The sequence below is a fragment of the Osmia lignaria genome, chromosome 6, assembly GCF_051020975.1.
Source record: "Osmia lignaria lignaria isolate PbOS001 chromosome 6, iyOsmLign1, whole genome shotgun sequence".
NCBI classification, from domain to species: domain Eukaryota; kingdom Metazoa; phylum Arthropoda; class Insecta; order Hymenoptera; family Megachilidae; genus Osmia; species Osmia lignaria.
The window spans coordinates 2,436,173-2,461,939 of NC_135037.1; the positions used below are offsets into that span (position 1 = coordinate 2,436,173).

Here is a 25,767-nt window from a genome sequence, read left to right on the forward strand (position 1 = left end):
ACCTGTCCTTCGTTTCTCTGTCGAGCGTTTTGGAGAGCATCAATTTTCCTCTTGACACCTCGAATGTGCCACTGTCATCGCCAGCCACGATCGCACCGTCCAACAGGTCCACGTCGGACAGTCTCATCAAGGTAGTTCCCTTCGACGCGTTTTCCTTCACCGTGATCTTGTACTCTTTCTCGGGCAACGTGCTCTTCAGGCTACTTAATCGTACGACAACCGAGCAGACCGATGATGCCGGTGGTTTACCGTAATCTTCCGCCACGATGGCCAGCTCCACCTCTTTCGGCAATGGTCTCGGTATCGCGGTACGATTAACCGTCAGTACACCGGTCATCGGATGCACCGAGAAACCTTTGGTAGCTTTCTGCAGATAATATCGTACCCGGCTGTTGTCCTCCGTGAGGTCGTCGTCGGTCGCGTTCACCGTTAGAATCTCTTGCAGTTCGCCCCGACCACCCTCTGCAAGAAACAAAACTGAAACGTGAGAAAAATTGCAAAGACCTAAGAGTTTCTTGCGGGAAAAGATAAAAAAAAATTGGAGCATTCTCGAGGTTGAAGTGGTAAAAGTCGATTTGGTCGGTTCGAAAGAAAAGCAAAAAGCAGAGTGCGTACTCGAAAAGTACTCGGGACAAAGATCGAGGGATCAGAGGCGTGAGGTCAAGTACCCTTTGCCTCTTTTTGTCGGAGCCACGTCCTCGAGCAGTACCACCACCATCGGTTCTTTCTTTTCTCGGTAAAGAAGGAGGATAAGCCGTCCTGACATCGGGCTGAACGGAAGTATGAAATAATAACCAGTTATATAAATCGCTCGAGCGAGCCGTGGGGGCCAGTGCGGAGACGGGGCCAGGTCTGGGCGCACAAAAATCATTTCGATGCGTTTCAAATCGTCGGATAACTCGGCATTAATGTGCCAAGCTCCGACCTAAAACGAAGATGGAAGACAAAGAGAGAAAGAGTGAGAGGTAAACAGAAGGGCGGAGAGGAGGAGAAACTGAAATAAAGCTTGGCGAACGTATGTGCAGCCCTTTGGGGATGTCCGAGGTGAGGAGGTAGGACGATACCACGGTGAAGGGAGGGGGATCGGGGGATCTTAACCGAGAAGTGACAGGTACTCTATAATTATTGCGAGCTGCGTATGACCGTGCAGTGTGCGTGCTCGTATCATGCCTCCATAGCGGCACCAATTCCTCTTGCCTCTTTCTTCCCTCTGCTTTCACCCTTTCTTTCGTTAATCCCTTCTCCGCCTTTCCAAAATATATCCTACTTTCCTTGGACAGCTTAATACGATTTTGGTAATCGCCAGATTAACTCGTCCTCCTTGGATTGCTCATCGCCATATAAACGATCCATTATTTTTGCCCAAAAGAAATTGAATATAGCCTTGGAAAGAAACGATCTTAACCCACCCAGCAGGCGTAGACGTTATCGAACTAATTTTCAACGGGGTGGAGCGTTACCGAGGAACAGTGGAGGTACACCCAAAGGTAGGATCCATTTTGAAAAAACACCTGGAAGCCTCGGTGTTAAAAGTGTAACAAACCGTGTTGCGAAAACTCTGAAGGCTATCGTTCGTGCGTCGAGTATCTTTTCCCGAATCCTGTCTGGTTTCCAACCCTATTCACGGAATGAACGGAACGTAGCGAAGGTAAAAAGGAAGGGAAAAGAAAGAGATGCAAATTCCGCGAGGTAGTCGCCGTGGGAGCTCCTCTTCCCCACCCCTTTTCAACTCTTTCCACGTCCACCTCCTGCCAATCCAGCCTCCCCTGTCACCCCTCTTCCGCCCACCCAAATGCACCATTAGGCGCGGGCCTATGTATTTTTAATAAGTTTCGAGAGTCTTCGAAGCCGGCGATCTCGGCCGGCGGTTGCAGGCGAAGGCGGCTTTTCGGCTGCCTGGCAAACGGTGTCCTCGCGTTTATTTATGTGCGAGGCGTTCGCAATTCTCCTCGCCCTCCCCGTCACCCGCCCCTCGTGCCATCGCTGCTGCCATTCCTTTTCTTTCTCTTTCCCTTTCTTCCTTCGCTCCCTTCAGGATTCGAGCAGCTAGCTTTTCATCGACCCCTTCCCACTCATCCGCCACTCTTTTTCATCCTTTACGTACCTTCGCTCCTTCTTCAGCCCCTTTATTCCCTTCTAGTCGCCTCTCTTACCCGCGCTTTATCTCCTCGCGGTGTCAATTCGAGTTTGGAACACGGCCAACAGGACAACGCGTGTCTACTAAAAACCAGTTTTTAAACTCGCGTTTATTTCGCGCGAAGGGACGCGGTCCCGGGACCACCGTTCCTCTTTCTTCTTCTTCTTCTTCTTCTTCTTCTTCTTCTTCTCTCCTGCATCGCGATTACTTTCACCGTCTTAGTCTATTTAACATTTTGCTACGAGAGCAAGTATACTCACCAGGTAAAGTGGCGATGTAAGCGGACTGTTGGAATTGAGGAGCGTTGTCGTTGAGATCAGTGACACGAACCACCAGGTTGGTCGTCGTTTCGTGAATACCATCGCTGGCGATCACTTGAAGACTATACTCGGACCGTGTTTCGGCATCCAAACGTCTACGAAGAACCACCTTGCCACCGTACTTGTCGATGCTGAAAGGTCCCGGGCTGGTCACATTGCCGAAACGATAGGTCAGAGCCGGAGAACTGTCCACGTCGTTCGCCGTGATGGTCGTCAGAACCGTGCCAACCGCAGTACCTGAATTAGAATGCGTTTCGTATTAATTCAAGGTGTAATAGAAAGTGTAGTATTATAATTTTCATTGACAAGTAACCTCATTCGATTGAAAGAAGGATAATACGTTAGGTCTTGACGAACCGTTTAATCGCGAGATTGAACGACAGAGACGGTTCATCGTCTGCAACAATGCCAGACACCGTTGTTACTGATGAATGGTATCATTATACAAGCCACCCGTTCGCCTTCGTCTTTTTATTCTTGGCCAAAAGCCACTTTGTCACCGGTAGACGATCGCTCGTGATACGTATATAGAGCGAGGAGGAGTTCTTCCGCGAATTTAAAGACACTTCGAGGGAGTCGCGTTTAAAATGCATTGAATCCCTACTATCGGCCCGTTTTATCTTGCTCGCGTTAAGGAGAGGCCAAGCGAATCCCCTGGAAGATTCGGCGGTTCATCGTAGGGCGATAATCTCGAGCGTGCCAAGGGCAAATTACGAAAGGAACTGAGAAAGAATAGTCATTTCCAGAGACTGTTCTATATTTAGCATTTCATGCATGGTATTTATCAATAAAGCTTTTATGCCCTCCTGTGCCATTTTCGTGCACATTTCCTATACCCGAGGGGCGATTATAGTTTGATACGCAACACCTGCACGGATATAAAAGAATTATTCCGAGACGCGTTCGAATGGCCCGAGGACTAGCTGGCACGCGGCTGCGTCCGCTCGTAAATTTCACGACTGATCGTTAAAGTCGTACCAGTCGGTTTCGAGAACAACTGCGAACTCGCTCGATTTGAACTCTTGCAGCGCCGGTTAGCGTTGTTCCAACTCGATAAGCTTTCCCTATACTAGCTTAACGTTGACGACAGTTACTTCTACGATCTCCACATTCCAACGAAACTATCTTGTAATCGTGGATGCGAACGTTGACCAACGCGAAATAATAAATTCTCATCGGAATCCAGTGGATCTCTGTAAGTTATATCGCGGTAATTCTGATTACCGGAGGTCCCTGATGTTCGCGGTAGTTGGCGTCTGTAGAACACGAACACGATGTCGGCGATGTGCTCCTTGTACGGAAAATCCACTCGTCGGTGGTCTACCATTGTTTCGATTTCTCGTGTCAGTGCCAGTTTCGGAACCGATTCGATCGATGCTGTCGATTAAAATCCTCCTTTGGACGCTAGCGGACACCACGGTTAAGGGGAAGGAAGGCCCTTCAGGAACAAAGGCGTGGTCTATCGAACATTGGCGAACCGCACCTCTCGTTTTAGGCCGAACGATAATTATATACGCCACGTCCAGCGGGATAATTAAAAACAATTACCGTGCGCGTTCGCTAAAATATGAGCGGTCGCGAACTCGGGATCGTTTTTCAGCCGTCCACGAAAGCGTTCATTCGAACTCTCGCCGATACCAGTTACCGTTTTAAAACGGGGTCATAGCTACCTAAGGTATTAGGTTTATTAAGAGTAAAGCGACCACCTGATGGGAGTTGCCGCGAGTAAAATTATTAACCCGTGTGAATTTTCACGCGACGAGTTAACTCGTTAGTTTAAACGGCGCGAATCGATGATCCCATTACTCGGTTACGAGCGATATTTCATAAGGAACTAGGTGAAGCGGCTCGTAAAGAGCTCGATCGAGCGTCGTTTGAACGATCCTCGAAACGATAAGTCGACGCGACGGCGCTTCGGTTGAAAAGGCTGGCGCGCTTTTGCTCGCCACGCTACGCGACGACGCTGTTAAATAAATTCTATCGAGCGCTGCATCGCGAATAGAAGCGGTAGTAGCCTCGTTTGCACCGAGCCGAAGTTTTATGGTGATACAAATTAGATAGCGATCTCGCGTTACTCTGTTGGCGCTCGAGTACGCGGCCTTTCGTGTTGAACGTTCGTAGAAGTTTTACAATAAGAACGAAAAGAAGAAGAAGAAGAAGCAGAAGAAGATGACCACGGGGGAGAGAAGATAAAGAAAAAGAAGAAGAAGAAGTTAAGAAGACACGCGGCAACATCGTAGCTATAATGAAACGAAATTCGTAATTTAAATTAAACGAACAGGACCGAGCACGATAATCGTATCGATACTCTTATTTTTTTTTTTTTCTCCTTTTTCAGGAAAATTTCTTTATTTTTCTTCGGGTTCTTTAACGTCTTCATCGATTCTGCGGTAGCAGCACGAGACTGGCGCTTGCGCGTCAAACTCGAGGCCACCTTTGCTCGCTGCCGTTCCATTCAATCGTACCTGTCAATGGGGAACAATATGAAACGGAGAAGGATAAGCAGCGAGCAGGAAGGTGAAGAAAAGAGATGGCGAGGCAGCCGAACCCTGGCGTTTTGCAGCCTCGCCTAAGTTATGCAGATTGTTCCGAACAGTTGGACTTTAATACCGGCATAAATCCTTTGCCACTTAACTTTATACTTCGAGAGTAGCGTGCACTCCCGCCTCGACTATTCACGCTTATACCTTTCTCTTTCGCTCTTACTTTTACCTTTTCCTTCTTTCTTTTCTTCTTCAACCGTCCCCTTCTTTCCATCCTTGCCACACAGAGACGACTTTTTGTCAGTTTATCATCACGGAACTTTTGACAAATCGATGCCTTTTTACGAAAGGCTTTATTGATCGATTAACATACCGCAGTATAGGCATAATTGGCAAAAAAAGAAAATGACACCGCTTACCTTCGGAAGCTGAGACGATGCTGTGCTCCGGAAAAGTCGGCTGATTATCGTTGATATCGATCACTCGGATGCTGAGGGCAGCCGTACCGGTTAACTGAGGATTTCCTTGATCCGTCGCAATGATCGTCAGTCTATATTTTTCACGGATCTCGCGATCGAGAACTATGTTTGTCTGAACTATACCGCTGTACGGCGGACTTATGGTGAACGCGTTGTCTGGATTGCCGTCGACGATATGATAGAGAATTCTACTGTTCATTCCTTGATCAGCATCGCTGGCCGAAAGCTGCATAAATCCACACGAAAATCTTAGTACGGATAATAGTATATTAAGTGAAAAGAATAACATATTAGACAATATTATTTTTTTACCTTGACAACAAAGTCTCCTTTGACATTGCCTTCCAACACGGTAGCCGAGTACTGGGTCTGAGTGAAAACCGGTGGATTGTCGTTCACGTCGGACACCCTGACGACCACCTTTACGTACGCCTCCAAATGATCCGGACCACTGGTTCTAGCAGCTACGGTAAGCACGTGCTTCGAACTCTCCCTAGGTTTCTCCTTGGACTGTTGTCCCTCCAAGGACCTTCCCCACGAGTTCGTACGACCGTCCTCCCCTTGTTCTTCCGTCGGTTTCACCGTCAAGTCGGTCCACAGCTCGGCGTCCAACCTTGTAGGATCGTTTACCCGTAACAGCCCAGTATCCTCGTCGATGGAGAACGTTCGAAACTCGTTTCCCGATCCAAACGAATACGAAACGTGTTGTCGCCGGCCATCCGATCGAACGGCAGTCACTTGAACCACCTCGGTACCAGCCGCAGAATTTTCCTGAACGACGACTTCGTACGTTTCGTTTTGGAACTTCAGAACCGGTGTCAAATCGGCAAGATCTCCGACTTGTAGTTCGATCAGTCCTCGAGTGCTCTTCGGTGGGTTCCCCTTGTCTCTGGCCAATACCTCCAAGTGATACGTCTTGCCGTTATCCTGCGACAAGGATAACGCCGCAGTCACCGCACCCGTGTTAGGGTGAATCCTGAATTTTGGCTTCTCTTGATCGTGCAGAAAGGAGTAGATGATTTCTCCGTTCGCCCCTTCGTCCGCGTCCGTGGCTACTACTCGAAGAATGTTCTTCTCCGGTTGGGTGCCGATCGACACATGGGCACGAAAAGGGTGTTCCGCGAAAACCGGGGCGTTGTCGTTCACGTCGCTTATTCGAATCTCAACTGGGATCGATGTACTTTTAGCGTCGTACTTGCCACTGTCCGTGGCCACGACCACGAAGTTGTACGAGTTTTGGCGTTCTCGATCCAAGGGGCTGCAGAAGATTCAGTAATTGTATCGGGTATTCGATTAAGAGACAATAGAAGTTTTATTCGTAACATCTAGCGTCGATCGATAGACGATTGTTGTTCGAATCGGTAGAGCGGGCCGGATTTAAGAAAAATGTGCCGGCGAGTAGCTTGTTTGTGTGACGGAAGCCTTAATCGCGCACGGCGATCTTGTGTAATCCACGTCCGCCATTACCATAACTCTGCGGATCCTCCACACCGACTCACCGAGCGCCGTTTCGCGTTTTAAATCGCACGAAAGCCGGAGGGAGGTAGCCTTGCATTTTCGCCGTAACCACGGAGAGAATTTAGCATCCCCGTCGCAGTGAGCTATACGCCTGGAGAAATCGCTGTATCGACTTAGCGCACCCGACTTACGTTCCTCCGCTTCCGGATTTCTACGCCTCTGCATCTGAATAGTTTCACGACCGTTTCATTTTCTATTTTTTTTTTTTTTCTTCTTCTTATTCAACTCCTTTGCCTGACTCCGTGCCGCTATCCGGACACAGAGACACAAGCTTTCTCGTACGAACAACGTCTTTATCGGTTAATTCTAACCTAATTATACTATCACGGCAAATTTTTCGCTCCGCTACGAATGCATAATTTGTTCCCATTCAATCGACCGGCTGCTTAACGAGCGACATTCAATCGCATGAGAATTTTTTCTATCGTTCGCGATCGGATAAAGCAAATCGATGGTAATTTATCGAACCGGTAAACATTGTCTTTATTAGCGGCTTGCTAGCGAAAAGTCACGCGATCTTTGCGAGCTCGCGATTAGCGGTACGAAAGAACCGTGCTCGATAATTTACGCTTTCGAGATCGGAATCAACTAGAATAGTTCAAATTACCCACATCGCTTTATTACCGTGCATTACAAGAGATTTTCCGTGACTTTTATTGCACCACGTGAAAGTGTCCCCGAGACTTCGTATCTACGCGCGTGTAATAAGCCTTAACGAGCGTGGAATAATACGGAATCACGTGAAATGATCGCGAGTAATTGCAATTGAACTGAGGCTACTGTTGCCGATTTTACTTTTACGATCATACTAACTGCACTATTTTCATTTACTAAAGTCGATGTATAACGTCGATGGAAACATTGTGAAAAGAAATACTCGTTCATTAATAAGAAGGTAACGCTTGACGATCTCCAGGTGGTCTTGAACCAGGTGATCCGTTCGCACAGTCAACGACAATAACAACAATAACAACAGCAACAACGAGACACGAGTGTACGAGTCGAGGAGATAAAGGAGCGAGGAGCAAACAGCGGAGGGAAAAGAAAAAAAAAGGAGATGAGGAAAGAGACAGAGATCGCGAAAGAGTGGCTCGAGCGGGATCTGGTTTTGCATATCAGGCTTTTTGCCGGCTGAAATAATGCATTGAAATGCCACACGGTGTCCCGCTGAAATGACACACGACTGTCGCGCGGCAAAAGTACGCCACTGCGTGCTTCCTCGCGGCTACCGACGACACCCTTCACCCTACGGATCTCCCTGTTTCTTGGCTCCTTCCTCCTTTCCCTTGTCAAGTTCTCGAGATTTCGCGAGCTTCTACAGCACGGGCATACTTTGTTTTTCTTATGAATTCATCCTGTAAAATAAACTATGCAAAGCAAACACTATCTCATCGATTCCTTCGGTCCTTTCGAATGGATTCCTTCTACCCGTCCACCCTTCCATTTTTCTCAAGTCCCTACACTTGGACAAAAGTATTCGTCGGAAAGAAAAGGGAGAAAAAAGGACGTCAATTTTTGCTTCTTTACTACAATCGCGTTGAGAATGCTCGACCTAACGATCCGCGACGCGTTCCAACGAGGTCACAGGTCATGGGACCTGCGGCCGAGTTATCTATTAATTAGCAGAGGTCGGCCTTGACGGGACAAAAGCCAAGGAGAAAAAATATGGTTCCAACGATGTCTCGTGATACAGGTTTATTGCGTGCACGTTCAGACGGTTCACCGTTTGGAGGAGGAAGTAGAGTCGGTAGCACGGGAATAAAGAAGAGGGTAGAAGGAAGAAGCAACGGGTTATGCATATGGAATCGGCTAATCGAGCACGGTGCATCGTTCGCGAGGCCTATCGACTGACTTAATAATTTTACGACATTCCTAGACCCTCCGCCTTCTTTCGTCTTCCCCACCCTCCACTGTTCGAACGTACATACGGTTCTTTTTTCAATTCTTTCTCGTTTCTTTATCTCCTCGACTCCTCCTATTCGTCTACTTCTCGTTTTATGACGCCACGGTACCGGCGTAATATCCCACCGACGATCCTAATCGGACTCGCAATAAAGGTCGCGCGGTAATTAACGCCAGAACGAAATTAGCTTGCCGGCGAAGCCGACGAAAGAGGAGAGAGGGGTGTCGCAAAGGGAAGAACTGCGAGAGCGTGGTGAGAAAATTGTATCCGCTTGCTGGATCGCATCGGTTGGAGAAAATGCTCGACTGTACGATTGTCTTGAATACATCAGTAAATTTACAGTGTGAACGAAACAAGATAGAAAAAAATTCATTTACCGATCATTTAAAAGAAAAAAGAAATACTCACCCAGCGGTAGTGATGACGCCGGTCAGATTATCCACCCTGAAGAGCCAGCTGCTTTCTTCTGCAATGGCATACGTGATCTTTCCGTTCACCCCTTGATCAGGATCCGTAGCTTTTACGGACATCATGCTAGAATCTGGTGCCACGTCTTCGGAAATGGTCGCTAAGTATTTACTAGGATAAGAATTGGTTGGATAATTGGAAGAGGAGTAGGGGAAACCATTGGGTATGCCGAAACCAGGGTACTCGGAGTTTTGTACAGCACCACGAGGTCGTGATTCGGTGTACTGATTTGGAACGAACGTAGGAGCATTGTCATTTACATCCAGGACGATCACGGTCAAGTTGCAGCGAGCTTCCAAACTGGGACGACCCTTGTCCTTTGCAGAAATAGTCAGGACGTATTTGGAAACTGTTTCCCTGTCCAAGTTCGACATCGATAGTTTTCCGGTTACGGAATCGAGGATAAACTTTGCGCCTATGTTTCCGCCTGACGATGACACGAATTGTGTTAAAATGTTGATCGAAAAATTTCAACATTTTTATTGGATTAATCGACTTACCAACGATGCTGTAGTAAATTTCCCCGTTCTTGCCTTCGTCGAGATCGGTAGCTGCTATCGTGTGTATCACAGAAGTCTGCTGGTTTTCAGGAACGGCGAGGGTATAACAAGAGCCAGGCCGAAACTCGGGGCTATTGTCATTCTCGTCCATGACTAGAACTTCGAGAGTGCTAATATCCAAGAGCTTGCTGGACCTTGCCAAGATCGGGACGGAGTACAGGGAGGTCTGTTCACGGTTCAAGGGTCCTCGAAGAGTGACCAAACCACCGGGTGTAATGGCGAACTTGTCCGATGCGACGTTGCTCGGAATGCTGAAGGTGACGTTACCTGTATATTCGCACACAAGAGAATTTCTGTCAACGTGTCGGTCAATATTTTTTATCCGTGGATATTCAAACCGTCGAATAAAATTAAACGGCTCTCGGATCGTTTTATTTTTGTAAACTTTCACGCGAGCGAAATCATGTTGCTGGGTGCCGTTCGCGAAATTAGAACCACGCGACCATAGGCCCTGATTCCCCTCGCCAAACCATTATCCTGTCGCGTCCTCGCGGAGAATCCAAAATTATCGGTCAGTTTGCATATATAAACGCAGGTCTTAAACAGCAAAAGCGATCGTGTCCCTTGGCTCTCGAAGATCGACACGTGGTGCGGGCCGGCATACTTCGTAAATTCTTCTTAATATACTGATCGAAATTCGATTCGCGAAATGGTTTTGTTCTTTCGACAACTTCGAAGATGAAGAGCGGAACGGGAATCGGTAAAAGATATCGAAAAATCAGAAAAGATTAAAACGAAGAAGAGACAAACATCGATTCGTTGCAATTATACAGTCCGTGTAGAAATTTCCTTCTCTGGCAAACCACTCTCAATTTCCAAATCTCGGAAATTTTACGTTTATAACGGACATTGAACAAAGCGAGGCTTCTTTTTCGTTGGCCGCAGCGGAACGGTAGTTACGGTGGCGACACGCACACGCTCGTGGTACAGGTAGAAGGGTGTCGGTGTTGGTTGGTTGGCTGGTTGGAACCGGTGATTTGCCTATGCGTACCGCGGCAGGCTGGCGGCACGATGATATACGCGACCATTGTTTCGCCTCGTCCTCTCTCGTTCTCCCTTTTCGTTCTGACCACCGGTCTACCTCCAGCTTCTGCCCGTTCTCTGGTCTCGCGGTTCCGGGCCCCTAGCAGGAGGCTCGTCCTTCGGAGTATCGCATAGAGTATAGAGGGACGCGGGACCCTTTGCCGTTCCTGCGGGGCGCGCTAATGCGCTCGTCTGATACACGGGCGCCGGTCTAGATAAGCGCAAAACGAGAGATATACCGTGTTGTCGGCTGTACCGAACGTTTTGCTACGAGACCGAGAACACCGGACTTTCTGCGCGCCCATTTAGTAATCATCGTGTTCGTGTTCGTTCCATCTGTTTCACTCCGTGCGGCTGCTACGCGCCCGAGAAGACTAGGATCACCACCAACTGCGTTCTTCCTTTTTTTCCCGAATTATTCGCGTCGATCGAGAACGTTGCTTCCGGAAATAAATGGTACCCGGATCAGAGACGATTATCCGTATCGCCTGACGACAGATCTACAGACGATGGAATTTTCTCGTTCAGAGAATTCTTCTGGGGAATTTTTTCGAGAACGATGCACGACCGCAGCGGGGTATTCCGCGGACATTACACGCGGATGGAACGCGGTCTCGACCCGGAGGGAGCCGAACCGCGAGTCATTTCGTTGAATTTACTATAATGCCCCCACACCGCACCGTAGCAGGCTGGATTCAAGGCAATTATTCGAGGTATTTTCATAGCAGGGCTTTCCTATTAGCTGGCTACCCGGCTACGATTATATTCCGCCTTGCGGCGCGATCGTTTCCCGGTGTAGGTGGTGCGTCTGTGTGGCGAAGTCGAAAATCCCTGGAGAAGAACAAAGAGGGCGGAGGAGGGATAGGATGAATAGGAAGGAGAGAAAACAAGATAGGAGACTGTAATTTCAGCTGCTCGTCCTATACAGCGCTAAATTGACAGCCCCTTTTCTGTTCCCTGGCACTTTATGCGGTGACGCACCACCGAAACAATAAGGACGCGAACGGAGCACCTAAAAGGGTAGCCGCGAGAGGCCCATTTTTGGTCCTCTCCTACGTCCTTGTCGCAGCACTTCTGCTACACGTGCGCGCGTCTCTGAACGCTTGTGTGTACGCGGTGTGCACGCATTCGAGAGGAGATCGATAAGTTGCGAACGAGGCGAGTTCGGCTTTGTCCCTCCGCATTATCCTGGCAAGCGTTAACCGAATATACTTGCGGCTCTATCTGATCATCTTCGTCGAGTGATATACGAGCATCGGTGAATATTTATCAATAAACTGACCGGTTGTAAATCCGCCGGGTTTTATCTGGCGTATTTAGCGAGGAATAAAACGGTGAATCGGGAATCGCGATCTTGACGATCCACGCGGTTCGCCCGCTACCAACGATAACCCTTTGAGAAAGATCGCTGAACGCTTACCCTGATCGGCGATGATAGGACCGGCGACGTTTAGAACCGGCGCGCCAACCTGGAGGTCCTCTGAAACTCTAGCCACTGGATTGGCGAGCAGTAGCCGAGGAGGTCCGTTGGTCTGTCCAGAAGCCAGCGTCAGAGTCAGCTTGAGAGTCGACTTTCGCGGTGGGGTACCATGATCGTTCGCCGTAATCTCAAGCTCCGTCGACCTCACCATCGGCCTCTCCAAGCTCACTATCCCAGACTCGTAACCCACCGAGAATCTCGACTGCTCGTTTGCCGATGTAATCACGTACGATACACGGCCATTGTCACCTGCGTCTTTATCCACCGCCACCACTCTCACCAGCGTCGCTCCTGGAACGATCCCAATTTACGATACCACACGATGCCAGACAATTTATAATTGAATCGCTAGAATTGAACATTCTCGTTGCGCTTACCTGGTAAGAGATCCGGCGTGACGGCCACTTTCGTGGATTCCGGGGCGACGAAAACCGGCTCGTTGTCGTTCTGGTCGAGAACGATGATCCTCGCGGTGACGGTCGAGGCCAACTGTTCACCGGGAGGAGCACGATCGGACGCCTTCAGGATCAACGTGTACTCGGCTCTCTCTTCTCTGTCCAACGGTCTGGCGAGCGTCAGTGCTCCGGTGAGAGAGTCGACCGCGAAGCTGCCTCTCGACGGAAACTCGGCCACCAGACCGTATCGAAGATCGCCGTTCGGTCCGCTGTCCAAATCGCTGGCCGTCAAATTGTAAATCGTCGAGCCAATCACAGCCCGTTCGGACACACGGACAGTTATCGGATCTTGAGGCCACCGAGGTGGATTGTCGTTCGCGTCCTCGATGATTATTTTCACCGAGACGGCGATGCTCTGAGGGTTCCCGATCGATGTCGTGTCCAGCGCTCTGATCTCCAGGTGGTACTCGCTAACGTTCTCGCGATCCAACGAATGGGCGACCACCAGCTGACCCGAGCTGCGGTCGACGTCGAACGCTGGAAATTCGCTGACGGGCGTCAGCGAGTCTAGGGTGAAGGCCACGCGACCCGCTGGGCCCGCACCCGACACTGAACCCACAGCTTGTCCTATACTCGCGTCTTCTCGCACCTGAATCAATTTTTTTTTTTTTTTTTCAATTATTAAGCTACCATTCAAATTAATCCCATTAATTTAACCTTTTATTGACTTTACATAATTGGAGCACGAAGGTCGTGAATTGGGAGTAGACGATAGACGTACTACTATGACGGTGGACGGTACTTACGTTAAAGGTAAGACTGCTGCTAGTGAAGGTCGGCCGGTTATCCGCGAGAGCTAAAACCTCGACTCTTAACGCCCGTATGCTGTGCCGGGGTGGCCGACCAGCGTCCGTCGCTTTTACGGACACCCGATATACGTTTCGTTCTTCGTGATCGAGAACCGCCTTCGTTCTAATCATGCCGGTGATGGGATCGATGGTGAAAACGTTGTAACCGTCCGAATCTCGGTCTGTAAATGAAAATTATTCATCGTGAACGTGGAATTCAGCGGTATCTTCACAATTCGACACCTGGATTTTCACGTTCTCTCACCTTTAAGAATGGTGTAAGTGACAGATGCGTTTTCTCCAAGGTCGGTGTCCAACGCTCTGACCCTCGCCACTTCCGTTCCCGGTGGTTGTTCTTCTCTGACACTGACAACGTCGCCCTGAGGGTCCACTATTTCAGGCGAGTTATCGTTCACGTCTAACACGGTAACCTTCAGGGGCACCCTAGCCGCCCTGGAAGGCGTTCCCTGATCTCGAGCCTCGAGCACCAACTCGTGAACACCTTTGATTTCCCGATCGAGCGGCTCCCTCGTGGTAATCTCACCTGAAAGTCACGAACGGAAAAATATTAACTCCGATTCGTTTTCATTTCTTTTCCGATTAACGATCAAGTACCAGTAATAGAACCTCTACGCTTCATTTCACAGCTGACGATTGCTGATAGTCGCTTACGACTCTCATTTATTTCATCTCGAGCAACGTGATTATTCAACAGTCGTTTCCTCTATTGAAAGGTATCTTTAGAAAATGTCTGGAATCGATCGCGAGATCGCGCCATGGGGCCCGGTTGACCGTATATTTTCTCGCGTAAATGCTGCACGAGTATACGAACCTTATCAATTTCCTCGGACGCGAACGATTAATTGGATAATCGGCGTTCGTCCGTTCGAACACTCGCGCGTTCCATGGTCGCGCCTGAACTTATGTAGGTATTGGCTACGCGTATTATAATTGTAGCAAGAACTAAGCGAGCAGAAGTCGCGAGAACGGTAGGTACAAATACCTGAGAAGAAGAAGAAGAAGAAGAAGAAGAAAAGAGAAGATGTTTGCTGAGTGCAGCCATCTTCTGGACCGGTCGGCGCATTAATGGGTAATTAAGCAAGCGCCTAGCCGAGCAGGCAGAACTATTCCAAGACGTGGAAAGGGATCGGGATAATAATTCGTAAGTTGGGTCGAAGCAGGTTGGGTCGGGGTAACCGCGTGCCTCCACGAATTCTCGACGTAGCTAGTCGAGTCGGGACGCGTCCCTGCCACCGCGGCAGAACGTCGTCGACGAGTGGCTCTGCTCCTCGTCCAGAAGACAAACGATCGACGAGGAACATGCAAACGCGCCGGCATCGAGGGATACCATCGCGGAACAATAAGAAGTATATCGTAGGACGCGTGCTAATGCGTTTCTCGTGTTAACCGTGGGACCGTGCGACTGAGTTCTTCGACTCCCTCCAAGGGTACCTGCGCGACGCGGCGCTCTTTCCGATCCCGCGTGTCTCTTCCAATATTTGGAAATCCATGCTCGACGAGGCGCGCGTTAGGAAAGTTCGTTCCACGACCAACAACGGGATTCTTTGAAGGGAAGAATGCTTGGCAACCGGGAGAGAACGAATCGCCTCTTTAACCACTAAACTATCGCTCGAAATTTCCCTAAATTTATTCGATCGGAAAAGATCATTATTAAAATGAGAATAAACACGAGTGAACAGTTGATGGATACTTCCGGCATAGCGACAACGTTTATTACTTTTATTTTCGTATCTCCTCTGGTGAAGGTTCGCTCATAAGAATGATCGAAGAAGTCGCAGCTCTGTAAACAGACAGGTCGGTCAGACTTGTCGGTGTATACGAGGAAAGGAAGACGACCAGGCTGGTTTGGAACCAGCGTGTACACAAATACTCTCGTGTCGCATGCCAATCAAAACGCGTATGCGCGTAGCATACAACGAGAGGTATCGTGCGTGCTGGTTTCACGGTGTGCGCTGAACCTGGACCTCCTTTCTGCTGATTCGTTACACGCCGGCCAAGGTGAAAGCACCGCTCTTACAGGATTATACTTTGATATCCACGAACCGAGAAAGGGGTAGTGACAGAGATGTTACAAAAACGAAATAATCGGTTGCTCGATTTCGGTATCCTCGGTATCGCGTTGTACGGGACTCCAATTAAAGGCATTCGTATCAAAAATAAATTTACCGCTCCGTTCTTTCCTTTTTTTCATCTTCGTACGCGATAAATCTCGAGCGCGCGCCTGTACCGTGACACGCGTCCGTACCAGAACACGAAGAACGAGAAGAGAGAGAGAGAGAGAGAAAGAGAGAGCTTTGTACGCTCGATGGAAGCCGATTTCATTAGGCGTTTTCGACCACTTACGAAACGAGCAGAGATCTATCGAACGCTTCTAACGGCGTTGCACAATCGTCACGGAACCGCTTGTTCAACAATGGTATGGCAACATCAAGGGCCATTCGCTCTGTTGCGTCAACAGAGACGCGTAAATTAAGAGCGTCGACGGCCAAGAGCTATTTAGAAAATTAATCGCTTCTTTCTACCTTTTTCTCGCGCCTTGCTCAACGACCGCACCAATTCAACTCTAATACATCATTCTCTTTTCTTATGTTAGCGGAACTCGCTCTCTAACGTTCTTTAAATTCCCTATTCGATCTGGCTATGAAAAGAATTTCAAACGATAAATCTTGAACGCCAGTTGATTTCGTCGGGATTTGACTGGTAAACAGAGGATTTGCTAATATTATTCTCCTCCTTTCGAGTCGCTTGCCCCTCGACGGATACCTTTCGTAAACACTCGAACGTCGTTTCGACCACGTTCCGGTTATGACAAGCATCGAGGAAAGAAAGTAATACCAAACTGTGAAAAACAGTAAAAATATTATAGGTATATATGTCTTACCTGTATCAGGATCCACGGTGAAGCTGCTGTTTGCCTGGACCACCGCGTACCTGAGCAGAGCATTCTTGCCAAGATCAGGATCGGAGGCGCTCACGGATCCGACCAGCGTACCCGAGGGCAGGTTCTCCAGCAACTCGAACCCGTAGAAATCCTTCTCGAAACGTGGATCGTTGTCGTTGTCGTCCAACACCGTCACCAGAACGGACGCGCTTGCCGTCGCGGCAGGTGAACCATTATCGGTCGCGAGAACCGTCAACGCGTGACGATCGAGACTCTCGCGATCCAAAATCTGCGCCAGGTAGATCCATCCGGTGTTCGGGCTGATCCGGAAGGCGGATGATCCTTGAAGACGGTAACTCAACCTCGCGTTGTTGCCTGTATCAAGGTCCACCGCGGTCACCTGAAGAATCTGTCGGACAGGAACAAGTTGTTTTACCAGGCTGTTTTTACGTACGACGATGCAGCGCGGCGCGGTGCGGCGATGAAAAAACGAGTACAACAATTACGATACTCTGGTAGAGCAGAAAGAGCAGGAAGGTGGGAGGAGTAGCCGAGGAGAAATCTGAATTTCTGCGATGTAAACGTTTCTCGTTGGAGAGGAAAAAAAGCTGTTGTAGGGAGATGGATGAAAAAGAGGGCGGCAGAGAGAAAGAGAGAAGGAGGTCGGCGAGAGGAGACAAGACCAGTCGATCCGGTCGTTCCGTATTAATTAAACGCACCCAAAGACCGCGAACCCTAAATGCGTTCGAACCGGTTGATGTTTTCCAGCGCGGGAGGATCGTGAATTACGGAGGTCGAAGAAGAAGAAGAAAAGGAGAAGAAGAAGCGTAGGATCGAGGGTATATAACTTGGTATCCCGTGCACGGAGCTGGCGCACGGGCAATGATGGATGGCGAATGAAGAGAGAGAGAGAGAGAGAGAGATAGCGAGGAGAGAAAATGAAGGAAGGGGAGGATAAGGATGAGAATAGAAACGATCGGACCTGGTGTTCGAGGAAGGTTAAAAGAGGAAAGGTGGGAAGGTGGAAAGGATGAAGGGGGATAGAGATCGGGCACACCATTAGAAGGAGAAGCTGACGTGGGAGCAGGCAGTAATGTGTCTAACTGTACGTTATTAGTTCGCGGCGGGTGAAGGGTTACGCTCACTGTAGCCAGGTTACTCATGCTAGCTGCTACTTCCCTGGCCCTCTCCTTGTCTCTCTGCTTGTGCCGCGGCTAAGATATTGTCCGGATACCACCGACAGCTCACAGATCTGTTTCGCCGATAGATAGCACCGATATATACGTGTATACCGGCAGAAAGATGGAACGAAAGATCGAGTGGCGAACGAAGGAAAGAAGAAAGAGGAAGGGAGGAACGTGCGGTCTTCTCCTCGTCTCCTCTTCTATCGTACCCTCGTCGTGTATACGTTGTATTAAAAATGTGACGTCATTTAACGGGCCTATCTCGACTCGACCATCTCCTGCCCATTCGTCATCGGTATCCTCGTATTCGGGATTACGTCCACCGGTGGCTACCATCGCGAAGAATCGTTTCTTCGTCGCTCGCGTTCCACGGCTAGATAGCGTTCTCCTACCGAGATCCTCTAATGACCTGAACCCCTCTACCCTGATACGCGACTTTTCGTATATCCGTATAGGAAATCCTGCTATTCGACACCTAGACATCAGGAACGTATGAGAAATATCAGCCGGTACGGCGAATCATTTCGCTCAAAGTACGCCGGTGATGGTGTTTAGCCAGGATAAATGGCCCTCTCGAGCGGGATAACCAGCGAAGGTTGTTCATAAAACGAACAGCTGGCCGCTGCGTTTCTGTTAAGCCTATCAACGATTACCTATCAATCCCAGCGCACCATACTGGCCAGGCAATACACGTACCGTGTATCGCAAGCAACAAGGAACCGCGTTCCTCTATCAAACTATCGGTTATACTCTATCAATCCCTTAACCGAACTGGTCTGTCGAGTAAGCTCGCAATCCGCATCATCGACCAATCATTCGCGCGCCTTGGCGTTCGGCTAATTCGTTTCTGTTCTACGCTGACAGGGTGAACTCGATGAGTCAACGTCTTCTTCTTCTTCTTCTTCTTCTTCTTCTTCTTCTTCGTCCCGTCTGTTCTAGCCGTGTCTAATCGAAGAAGGAACGAGGAAACGGTTAGAGAAGACTAGAAGAGGTTCGTGTAACGGAGCAAAGGTTCGACAACGAATCGTCTTCCTGGTTGTCCCGATGAAATTACGAAAGATCCCGATGGAAGTTACGAGAAGGAAACACGGTAGAAAGATTGTTGGATCTGCTGTTCCTTTCTGGGCGATCCAGAATTCTCCTTGTTCCCATTCGCTTCCATATACATATACGCTCCTTTATCCCCCCCTGTTCCACGAAAGAGGATCCTACCGCGCGTCTCCTCGACAAACAAATGCCCGCGTGACGGGCGTGTAATGAAGATTTTTCTCACTTGTGAATCGAGCTTGGCGCCTTCGGGAACCTCCACGTGATACTCGTTCCTCTCGAACACTGGGGGGTTGTCATTCACGTCCTGCACCTCGACGCTCAGGCTGAGATTCGCCGAGAGGCCAGCACTGTCCAACGCTCTTATCAGAAGTCCGTGGCGTTGTTGGGTCTCGTAATCCAATCTTCTGGCCAGATACAGCTCTCCGGTGCGGCCGTCTATTCCGAACAGGTCGTTGCTGTTCTGGCCGAGAACGTAGCGCAGAGGGTGCGACGGTACCGTGTCCGGATCGGTCGCGTGTGCCACGTAAAGGGCAGTGTGAAGGGGATGCGATTCTGGCACGGAAATACGGACGCTGCTGCTCGGGAACATAGGGGCGTTATCGTTCACATCCTCCACGTTCAGTTCCAGCTGCAATAAGACGTACCATACCGATCGGTTCAGGGTAAATCGCAGAGTTTCGAGCAAAAGTACTTGACAGTTTACCTGACAGTAGCCCACAGATATTCCATTACGCGCCTCGACGCTCAAAATGTACTTGTCTCGGGCTTCTCGATCCAATGACTGGCGAATTCGAAGCATACCGGTGCTCGGGTCCATCGTTAGATCCGGTTCTTCCTTCACCAAATAAAATCTGCTCGGCCGTTCACCTGCGAACATGGTTATTATCGTTATTAAATGACTACAAAGTGGCTTCTTTTTTTATACGTTTCTTTTAAATAATGATCGTTTTAAAAACGAACGAGCGTCGGAAGCTGGAGAAATCTTTTGATGGAGGAGAAGACTGCGATGGACGCGATGCAAGCCTCGGTATTAATTCCTTTTCTCTCTTTTCTCTTTTTTTTTTATCCTTCATCCCCCTCCCCTCGACCTTACCAAACGAACAGTTCATTCGTTTCGTAAAAAAAAAGAGAAAAGAGGAAGAAAAAGGGCGGAAACGAAGGGGGTGGGTAAGGTTGAAAGCGCAAAAATGACGAAAAAGTGTTGGGATACTATATAAGCAGGCTGCTCGTTAATTATAAGTTCGGCTTGTTCTCACGTGTACATTTTGCTCGTTTCCTTTCTCGTCCCAACAGATTGCGCGAAAAATCCACGGGAATAGCGCGAATCGTCGTTTCGAACGCCATAATCGACTGATTGAATCGAATGGCCGCGATCTTGCTAAACACAGTACCGTAAAGTGCTGCGATCGACCATCCATCCTCTCTAATTATCCAAGAAATACCGGAATCGATCGACTGTAAACGAGACTTTTTGCATCGACCTAAATCGTGTAAATTATTATTGACGTCCTGTGTCGTCGTCACGACAGAATTTAGAAACAAAATAACGTTATTAGACATTTTTATCCCCCAACAGTTAATTAACGAATACTTGAACTGGTTGGTTGATTTTATTAAGAAACTGGCTAGCTGTATCGGAGAAAATCAATTAATAGGCAAATCGAAGGATCATTACCACCGGCTGACAGACGCGATGAACGATCGAACGGCGCACCGGAGCAGAGCATGTTTCCTGCATAACGAGTGCCGTTCCCTGTCCGCCCACGTTCGAGAACCGCAGGGATGTTCCGCCGTCGCGAAACCACGCGGAATCCCACGTGGCATTGTTCTTGCGTTCAACTTCTAGATCGTCCTGGCTCTTAGCCACGCTATTGAACAGCTCCAAAGAACCGTTATCGCTTTGTCTTGCGATCACTCTGCGAATATCTTCGTGACATTTAACCGAGCTCGATTGATCGATCCTTTGTTGCCTCTCGAATCCCGAGAAAATCATTTTTCTCTCTACTCGTTCGTCGACGAGCATCCAGTACAATTGAGTTGCATTGAACTTGTCGCAGTGAAGTTGGCTACAAATTCACTAACGCATTCACGCCGCGCCGCGTCGGTGAGTGAATGCGTGGCCAACTTCACTGCGGCAAGTTCAATGCAACTTCAGTGAACACGTGTGTATTAACGCGAGGCTCTCGCTCGTGTCGCGGATTACTTAATTTATTTCAGACTAATGAGTGGAACGATTTTACAAAGAAAACGCGGTAACACGCGCAGATCCTAAGGCAAGATAACCACCGGCAGAAATATAGTGATTGATCGAGTTAGGCCGAGGAGGAAAACAGGTTATTGTGGTAAGGTTCTGGTACATACGTACCGCTTTTAAATCTGTTAAGAAGTTTATCTTGTAGTAAAAACTATTATCAACATTACAGGTTACAGATTGTAATCTGAATGCGAGAAAATAATAAGTTACATTGCAACTATAATTTATAAAAGTTTATTCGAAGAAGAAGTTCGTTTCTCTATAAAAATCGTGCGGAAACCGGTTGAGGTCTGCAATTGCTTGAATCTATTCGGTACGGTACAGGTAAGTACCTTTTTAGACGTCGATAATTGCTGCGATCGGTCGATCGCGCTGTTCGATCCAAAACGAGAGCAAGGGTAGCGGAGAGTAGAGGTGTGTAGAGAGGGAAAATACGTGTATCCTCTCTGGATACGTTTCGACAAACGTCTTGGATCTACCGCGTCGCGATCGGGTCTCCCATGGAACCGATCGAGTTTTTCCTTCGCCGGTGTAAAGAAAAACCTGGTAGACTAGGATGCGCAGTGGCCACCGCCTCTGTGCGTTTACCTGGAAGATAGCCGCGAGCGTTTCCATTTCCACGATATCCGGTGACATCGTCGAATCGAATCGAATCGAATCGAATCGAATCGAATCGAGTCGGTCTTCGATGCTGACATCGAACGACATTGGTCTTAAAGATGGTACTCGGTCGCGTACGTGGATGGCATAATTTATGGGATTCTATTTATACCCACTCCACTTTGCCTCCCACCTTCATACTCCTCTTCTCTTTTCCCTTAGTAAAGACGCGCGAACGATAGGAAACGTCCGTAGCTTGGCGTTTTCTCGTTTCTCACGCTCTACGAGATTTACGTGTTTCTCGCTTACGTCTTGCTGAACGACTCTCCTTCGAATCTCGTCTTTAGCCCGTTAACACGTTCGCTACTAGTTCTCTAGCGCGAGTATAACGTCGGTAAGATAATCGTCAGAAATAATAATAAAACATAGGTGAAAAGGAAGCTTGCCCCCTCTCGCCTCATTTATCGAGGGAATAAATTGCAATGCAAGAGTACGGCGAACTCAGTTGGTGAACGGGTTTTTCACCCGCGGTGCCGACTCGAGAGGGCTTCGTCACCCCGGTTACACAGGCGTCCCTCCGGGGTGCCCACGTGGGTGTAACGAAGACAAATCGCTCTCGTATTTGATTAATTCGTGGAGATCGCTGGTCCAGCCCGGTCCCTCGAAGCTCTCTTTGGTCCACGCTCTTCTTCTCCTTCTCCTTCTTCCCGTTTTCTTTCCTTCCCTCTGTCTATCCTTTCCCTTTCGTCCCTTTCGTCCGTTTGCCATCGTGAATCGAATCGGGAGCGAGTTTTTGCCGCGGTATCCGAGCCAGCCAAGGAACCTACTCATTACTGATTCTCGCCCTTTCGAGTTCGATCGGTACTCGCGAAATTTACCCGCTGAAAATTCCAGACCAAACGGCCAAAATTCTTGATCAAGTAACAACAGTTCGAGGAAGCAGGCATAGCAAGAATCGAGACTCGTTTGTACGTGAATGGACAGAGAAAAGTTTCGCGGGGAATCGTGTTTCGTTAGACGATCGTGTTGCATCCGTTCCAGCAACGGGTATCGTATTAAACAGACGGCTATCTGCTATCGGTTCTCATCATTTTTTAAATCATCGATACACGGATCCGAGTCTAGATTGCTTCTAATATCTCAATCGAGCGAGTCATAAAGTTTCATTAGCATTGCTAATTTAATCACCGCACCGTCCGAATCCGGTTATCCGCTGACGCATCCAACGTAAAATCGGATGTCGAATATTTTGCCTGAACAGAGAGAAAGTTCCATTCGGCGCGGTGATTTAAATCGATCGTCGCGAGATTCCAATCGTTGGCTAGCTTCTTTTACACATGCGGTACCTGTGCAACGCGTCCTATCGCAAGGTGGCCTCTATATCCTATCATCGATCCTTTCACGATCCATCCGCGTCTTCCGTTCGCCAGTTTCAGTTTCGTTTATCAACTACTCGTTTCTCTTCGATTCGGTCTACCACGGGGCAAGGTAACCCTTTGAACGGCGTGTTCCTCGCGACCGACGTCGTGCCAGCCCTTTTTATCCTGCCCTCTCCTTTTCCGTTTCTCCTCGTCCGATCCCCCGTTCTCCGTAGCTTCTCTCTCAATCGCACAAATGGAATTCATTTCTAGTTCCTTGACTCCCGTTCCCGTGTTCCTTTTCTTCCTTCCCTCGTCCCTTTGCTCCGTTCCTCTCTGTTCGTCCTTCATCGACGACGATAGCGCTTGTCCTGCTTCCGCTCGGCTGGTTCTCACGTGCGAGACGTTCTTCTCCGTTGACTCGGCCAGCGTAGAACACGGACGAGAACGAAATTTTTCCTCGTCGATTCGCCGCGGGTGACGAACAGCTAAAAACCGTTTAATCGATATCGTGCGCTCGCGTTCGAATTGATTCGCATAGCTTGCCTTGAATTCTCGACTTGTTTAGAGGAAACAGCCACGGGCTGAACGTTTTCTAGCGTTAATAAACAGCGACGCTAAAGCACGCGGCGAAGAAACGTTCCATTAAGTGGTTCTCGTTCGATCGTCGCGTGCAGAATGGTACTCTGCCGAAGTAAGAAACGATCGAACAACTGCTGGCTGTTCTGCTTGCCGTTCTCCGAGGTTAATTCTCTCGACGGCATTGCTCGAACGCTGAAAACGCAAGGTTACACCTGAAATCGCGATGTCTTCGTACCTCGTTTCACCGGCAATCTATTTAAAGCGTTCCACCACGATGCAAAACTTGCATCGTTTGGTTAATTAGAAACAGTAATCACCGAGACGGGACGCTTATAATCCTATCATGCACGATTATAGGATTTTTCAGCCGAGTCGTAGCAGCAGTTATAACGGCTCGGCCTACGGGAGATATTCGTCTCTCTAAGCATCGCCGTTTAATTGCTCTCTCGTCGATCGACGAAGAAGAAGGAAAATAAGAAAACAGAGCGGTTAGGGGCGGCAGAAAAAACCGGTGTACCGAGTTTCACGAGGAGGAACATTCCGGGCGAAGAAAACTCGCGATAAATTACAGAGAACGACGATTCGATCACGCCGTATAAGGAGGCACGAGTTCTGTTGCCTATGCTGGCCAGCTATACCTCACAGAGCGTTTCTCTTATTTTGCTAATTAGCTCGTAACGGGCCGTTCGAGAGGTCGCTCGATGCTCCGGAGCTGTTCAACAGCGGCACGGCCTTTACGAGTCCCGAGGAAAGCCCTTCGGCGAACGCTTCGTCACCTCGTTCGCTTCCCTTTTTCCTTCACGGCCATCGAAACGGCGGGTTGGCTGGGGCCGTCCGTCGAATTACGAGGATCCCCCCTTCAAGATTTCCCCCAAAACGTAGCGTCCGCCTCTCCTCGTCGATTTCGCGCTTACAATTCTCGACACGGTATCCAGCGCGATCGATTTCGGAATGTCCCGTGGTCTGGTCGCGGCGGCCAATAAAAGGCTGACCGTTTGCATAAATTCGTGGATTTTTAATTGGACGAGAGGTAGGCCGGGTAATAGCAACGATCGAGATAGGCGCGATCTCGGGAAGCAGCGAGGAAGGATCGAATCGGACGGTTCGTTAATTGGGGGGAACGGTAAATACAGTTTAGAAGAAATGGCCCGGAGGAACGGTCGAAATAGAGAAGAAACGTTTGGTAATAATTTAATGGTCTTCCTTTCACCGGCATGGCAGTAGTGTCTCGAAGCGAACTGAGACGCTACCGTCTCTCGTCGGTTCGTCATCGTCGCCGGTTTAACGACGTCTCCAGGCCAGCAGTGCTCGTAAAACCGTGCAGAAACCGATTCACTTCGTCCCTACGTGTCTCGAATTCCAACCTGACCTGCCAGCACTAAACCAGATTTACGAAAATCGTCCATGGAATGGACGTCGGCTATCCCGACGACGATAGGCGACGTGCCTGCGCGAACCACCGACACTTTTCGTTCGCGTTACGAAAAACGACCTCGTAATTAAATAATGATGATTAGCGGTGAGCCACGGTAGCGTTCAACGACGCGACGAATGCGATGAAGAAGCGATACCGTGGTAAAGGTATGCTGTCGTTGACGGCGGCCTCGCCCGTTCCTCTTTCCTCCTCCGCTATCGTTCTTCCTTCCGTGTCCTTCTATTTAACGCGTCAACACCCTTATCGCGCAACGTACGCGAGGCATTCGAATTTCAGAATTATACAGCAAACAGCAGCGTCGGAATCGAGGTAGATACAAAGGTACGAATCATAGTAGAAGAGTACAGGTTCGCGTAAATGGTCGACCCGAAGCTTTTTCTCTTTCTCTGTTACTCAATGGTCGAGTGAGCGAAGAGAACGTGTTCGAGGCGCACAATAGCGCAAGAAACGCAGCATCGAGACCGGTAAACAAACGAATAGAGCTTTATACACGCGTAAAACGTCTCGTTGCACGGATGCGGCTAAATGGTCTGGCATGGTCGACCAACGTGCGTCAGAAAAAGAAGAAGAAGAAGAAGAAGAAGAAGAAGAGAAGGCTTAGAAGCGGCAAGAACGACAAGACAATTGATGCTGACAATAAGGCTGACGTTAGCCAGTGTCGAGACTACGGTTCGCCGCGATCGACGGCAGGAAAGGGTTAGGAATGGAAGTCGAATGTGGTGTTCATAGGCGATTACGCTATCCACAGTGCCATTGCTATACCATCATCAGTCGTAATGAGAGTCTCG

At 48.9% G+C, this 25,767-nt stretch overlaps 1 protein-coding gene and 1 long non-coding RNA gene across 4 annotated transcripts in view; one reads left to right on the forward strand and one right to left on the reverse strand.

The window, feature by feature from the left end:
* Window positions 1-25,767, reverse strand: part of ds (dachsous cadherin-related 1) — a 200,729-nt gene that overhangs the window by 3,875 nt on the left and 171,087 nt on the right. The window contains exons 4-16 of the mRNA XM_034318133.2: window positions 19,454-19,617; window positions 18,974-19,378; window positions 16,517-16,925; window positions 13,880-14,158; window positions 13,573-13,796; window positions 12,749-13,415; window positions 12,312-12,662; window positions 9,809-10,135; window positions 9,249-9,735; window positions 5,732-6,677; window positions 5,360-5,645; window positions 2,398-2,694; window positions 3-462 (exon numbers count right to left, since the gene is read on the reverse strand). Coding sequence (XP_034174024.1) covers window positions 3-462; window positions 2,398-2,694; window positions 5,360-5,645; window positions 5,732-6,677; window positions 9,249-9,735; window positions 9,809-10,135; window positions 12,312-12,662; window positions 12,749-13,415; window positions 13,573-13,796; window positions 13,880-14,158; window positions 16,517-16,925; window positions 18,974-19,378; window positions 19,454-19,617 — 5,302 coding nt within the window. The remainder of the gene's footprint in view (window positions 1-2; window positions 463-2,397; window positions 2,695-5,359; window positions 5,646-5,731; window positions 6,678-9,248; window positions 9,736-9,808; window positions 10,136-12,311; window positions 12,663-12,748; window positions 13,416-13,572; window positions 13,797-13,879; window positions 14,159-16,516; window positions 16,926-18,973; window positions 19,379-19,453; window positions 19,618-25,767) is intronic.
* The window catches only part of LOC117601431 (uncharacterized), a 58,757-nt gene continuing 53,957 nt past the window's right edge, over window positions 20,968-25,767 (forward strand). For all 3 annotated transcript variants that reach the window (XR_004580705.1, XR_004580707.1, XR_004580706.1), the window contains exons 1-2: window positions 20,968-21,092; window positions 21,174-21,328. This is a non-coding gene — a long non-coding RNA (uncharacterized LOC117601431). The remainder of the gene's footprint in view (window positions 21,093-21,173; window positions 21,329-25,767) is intronic.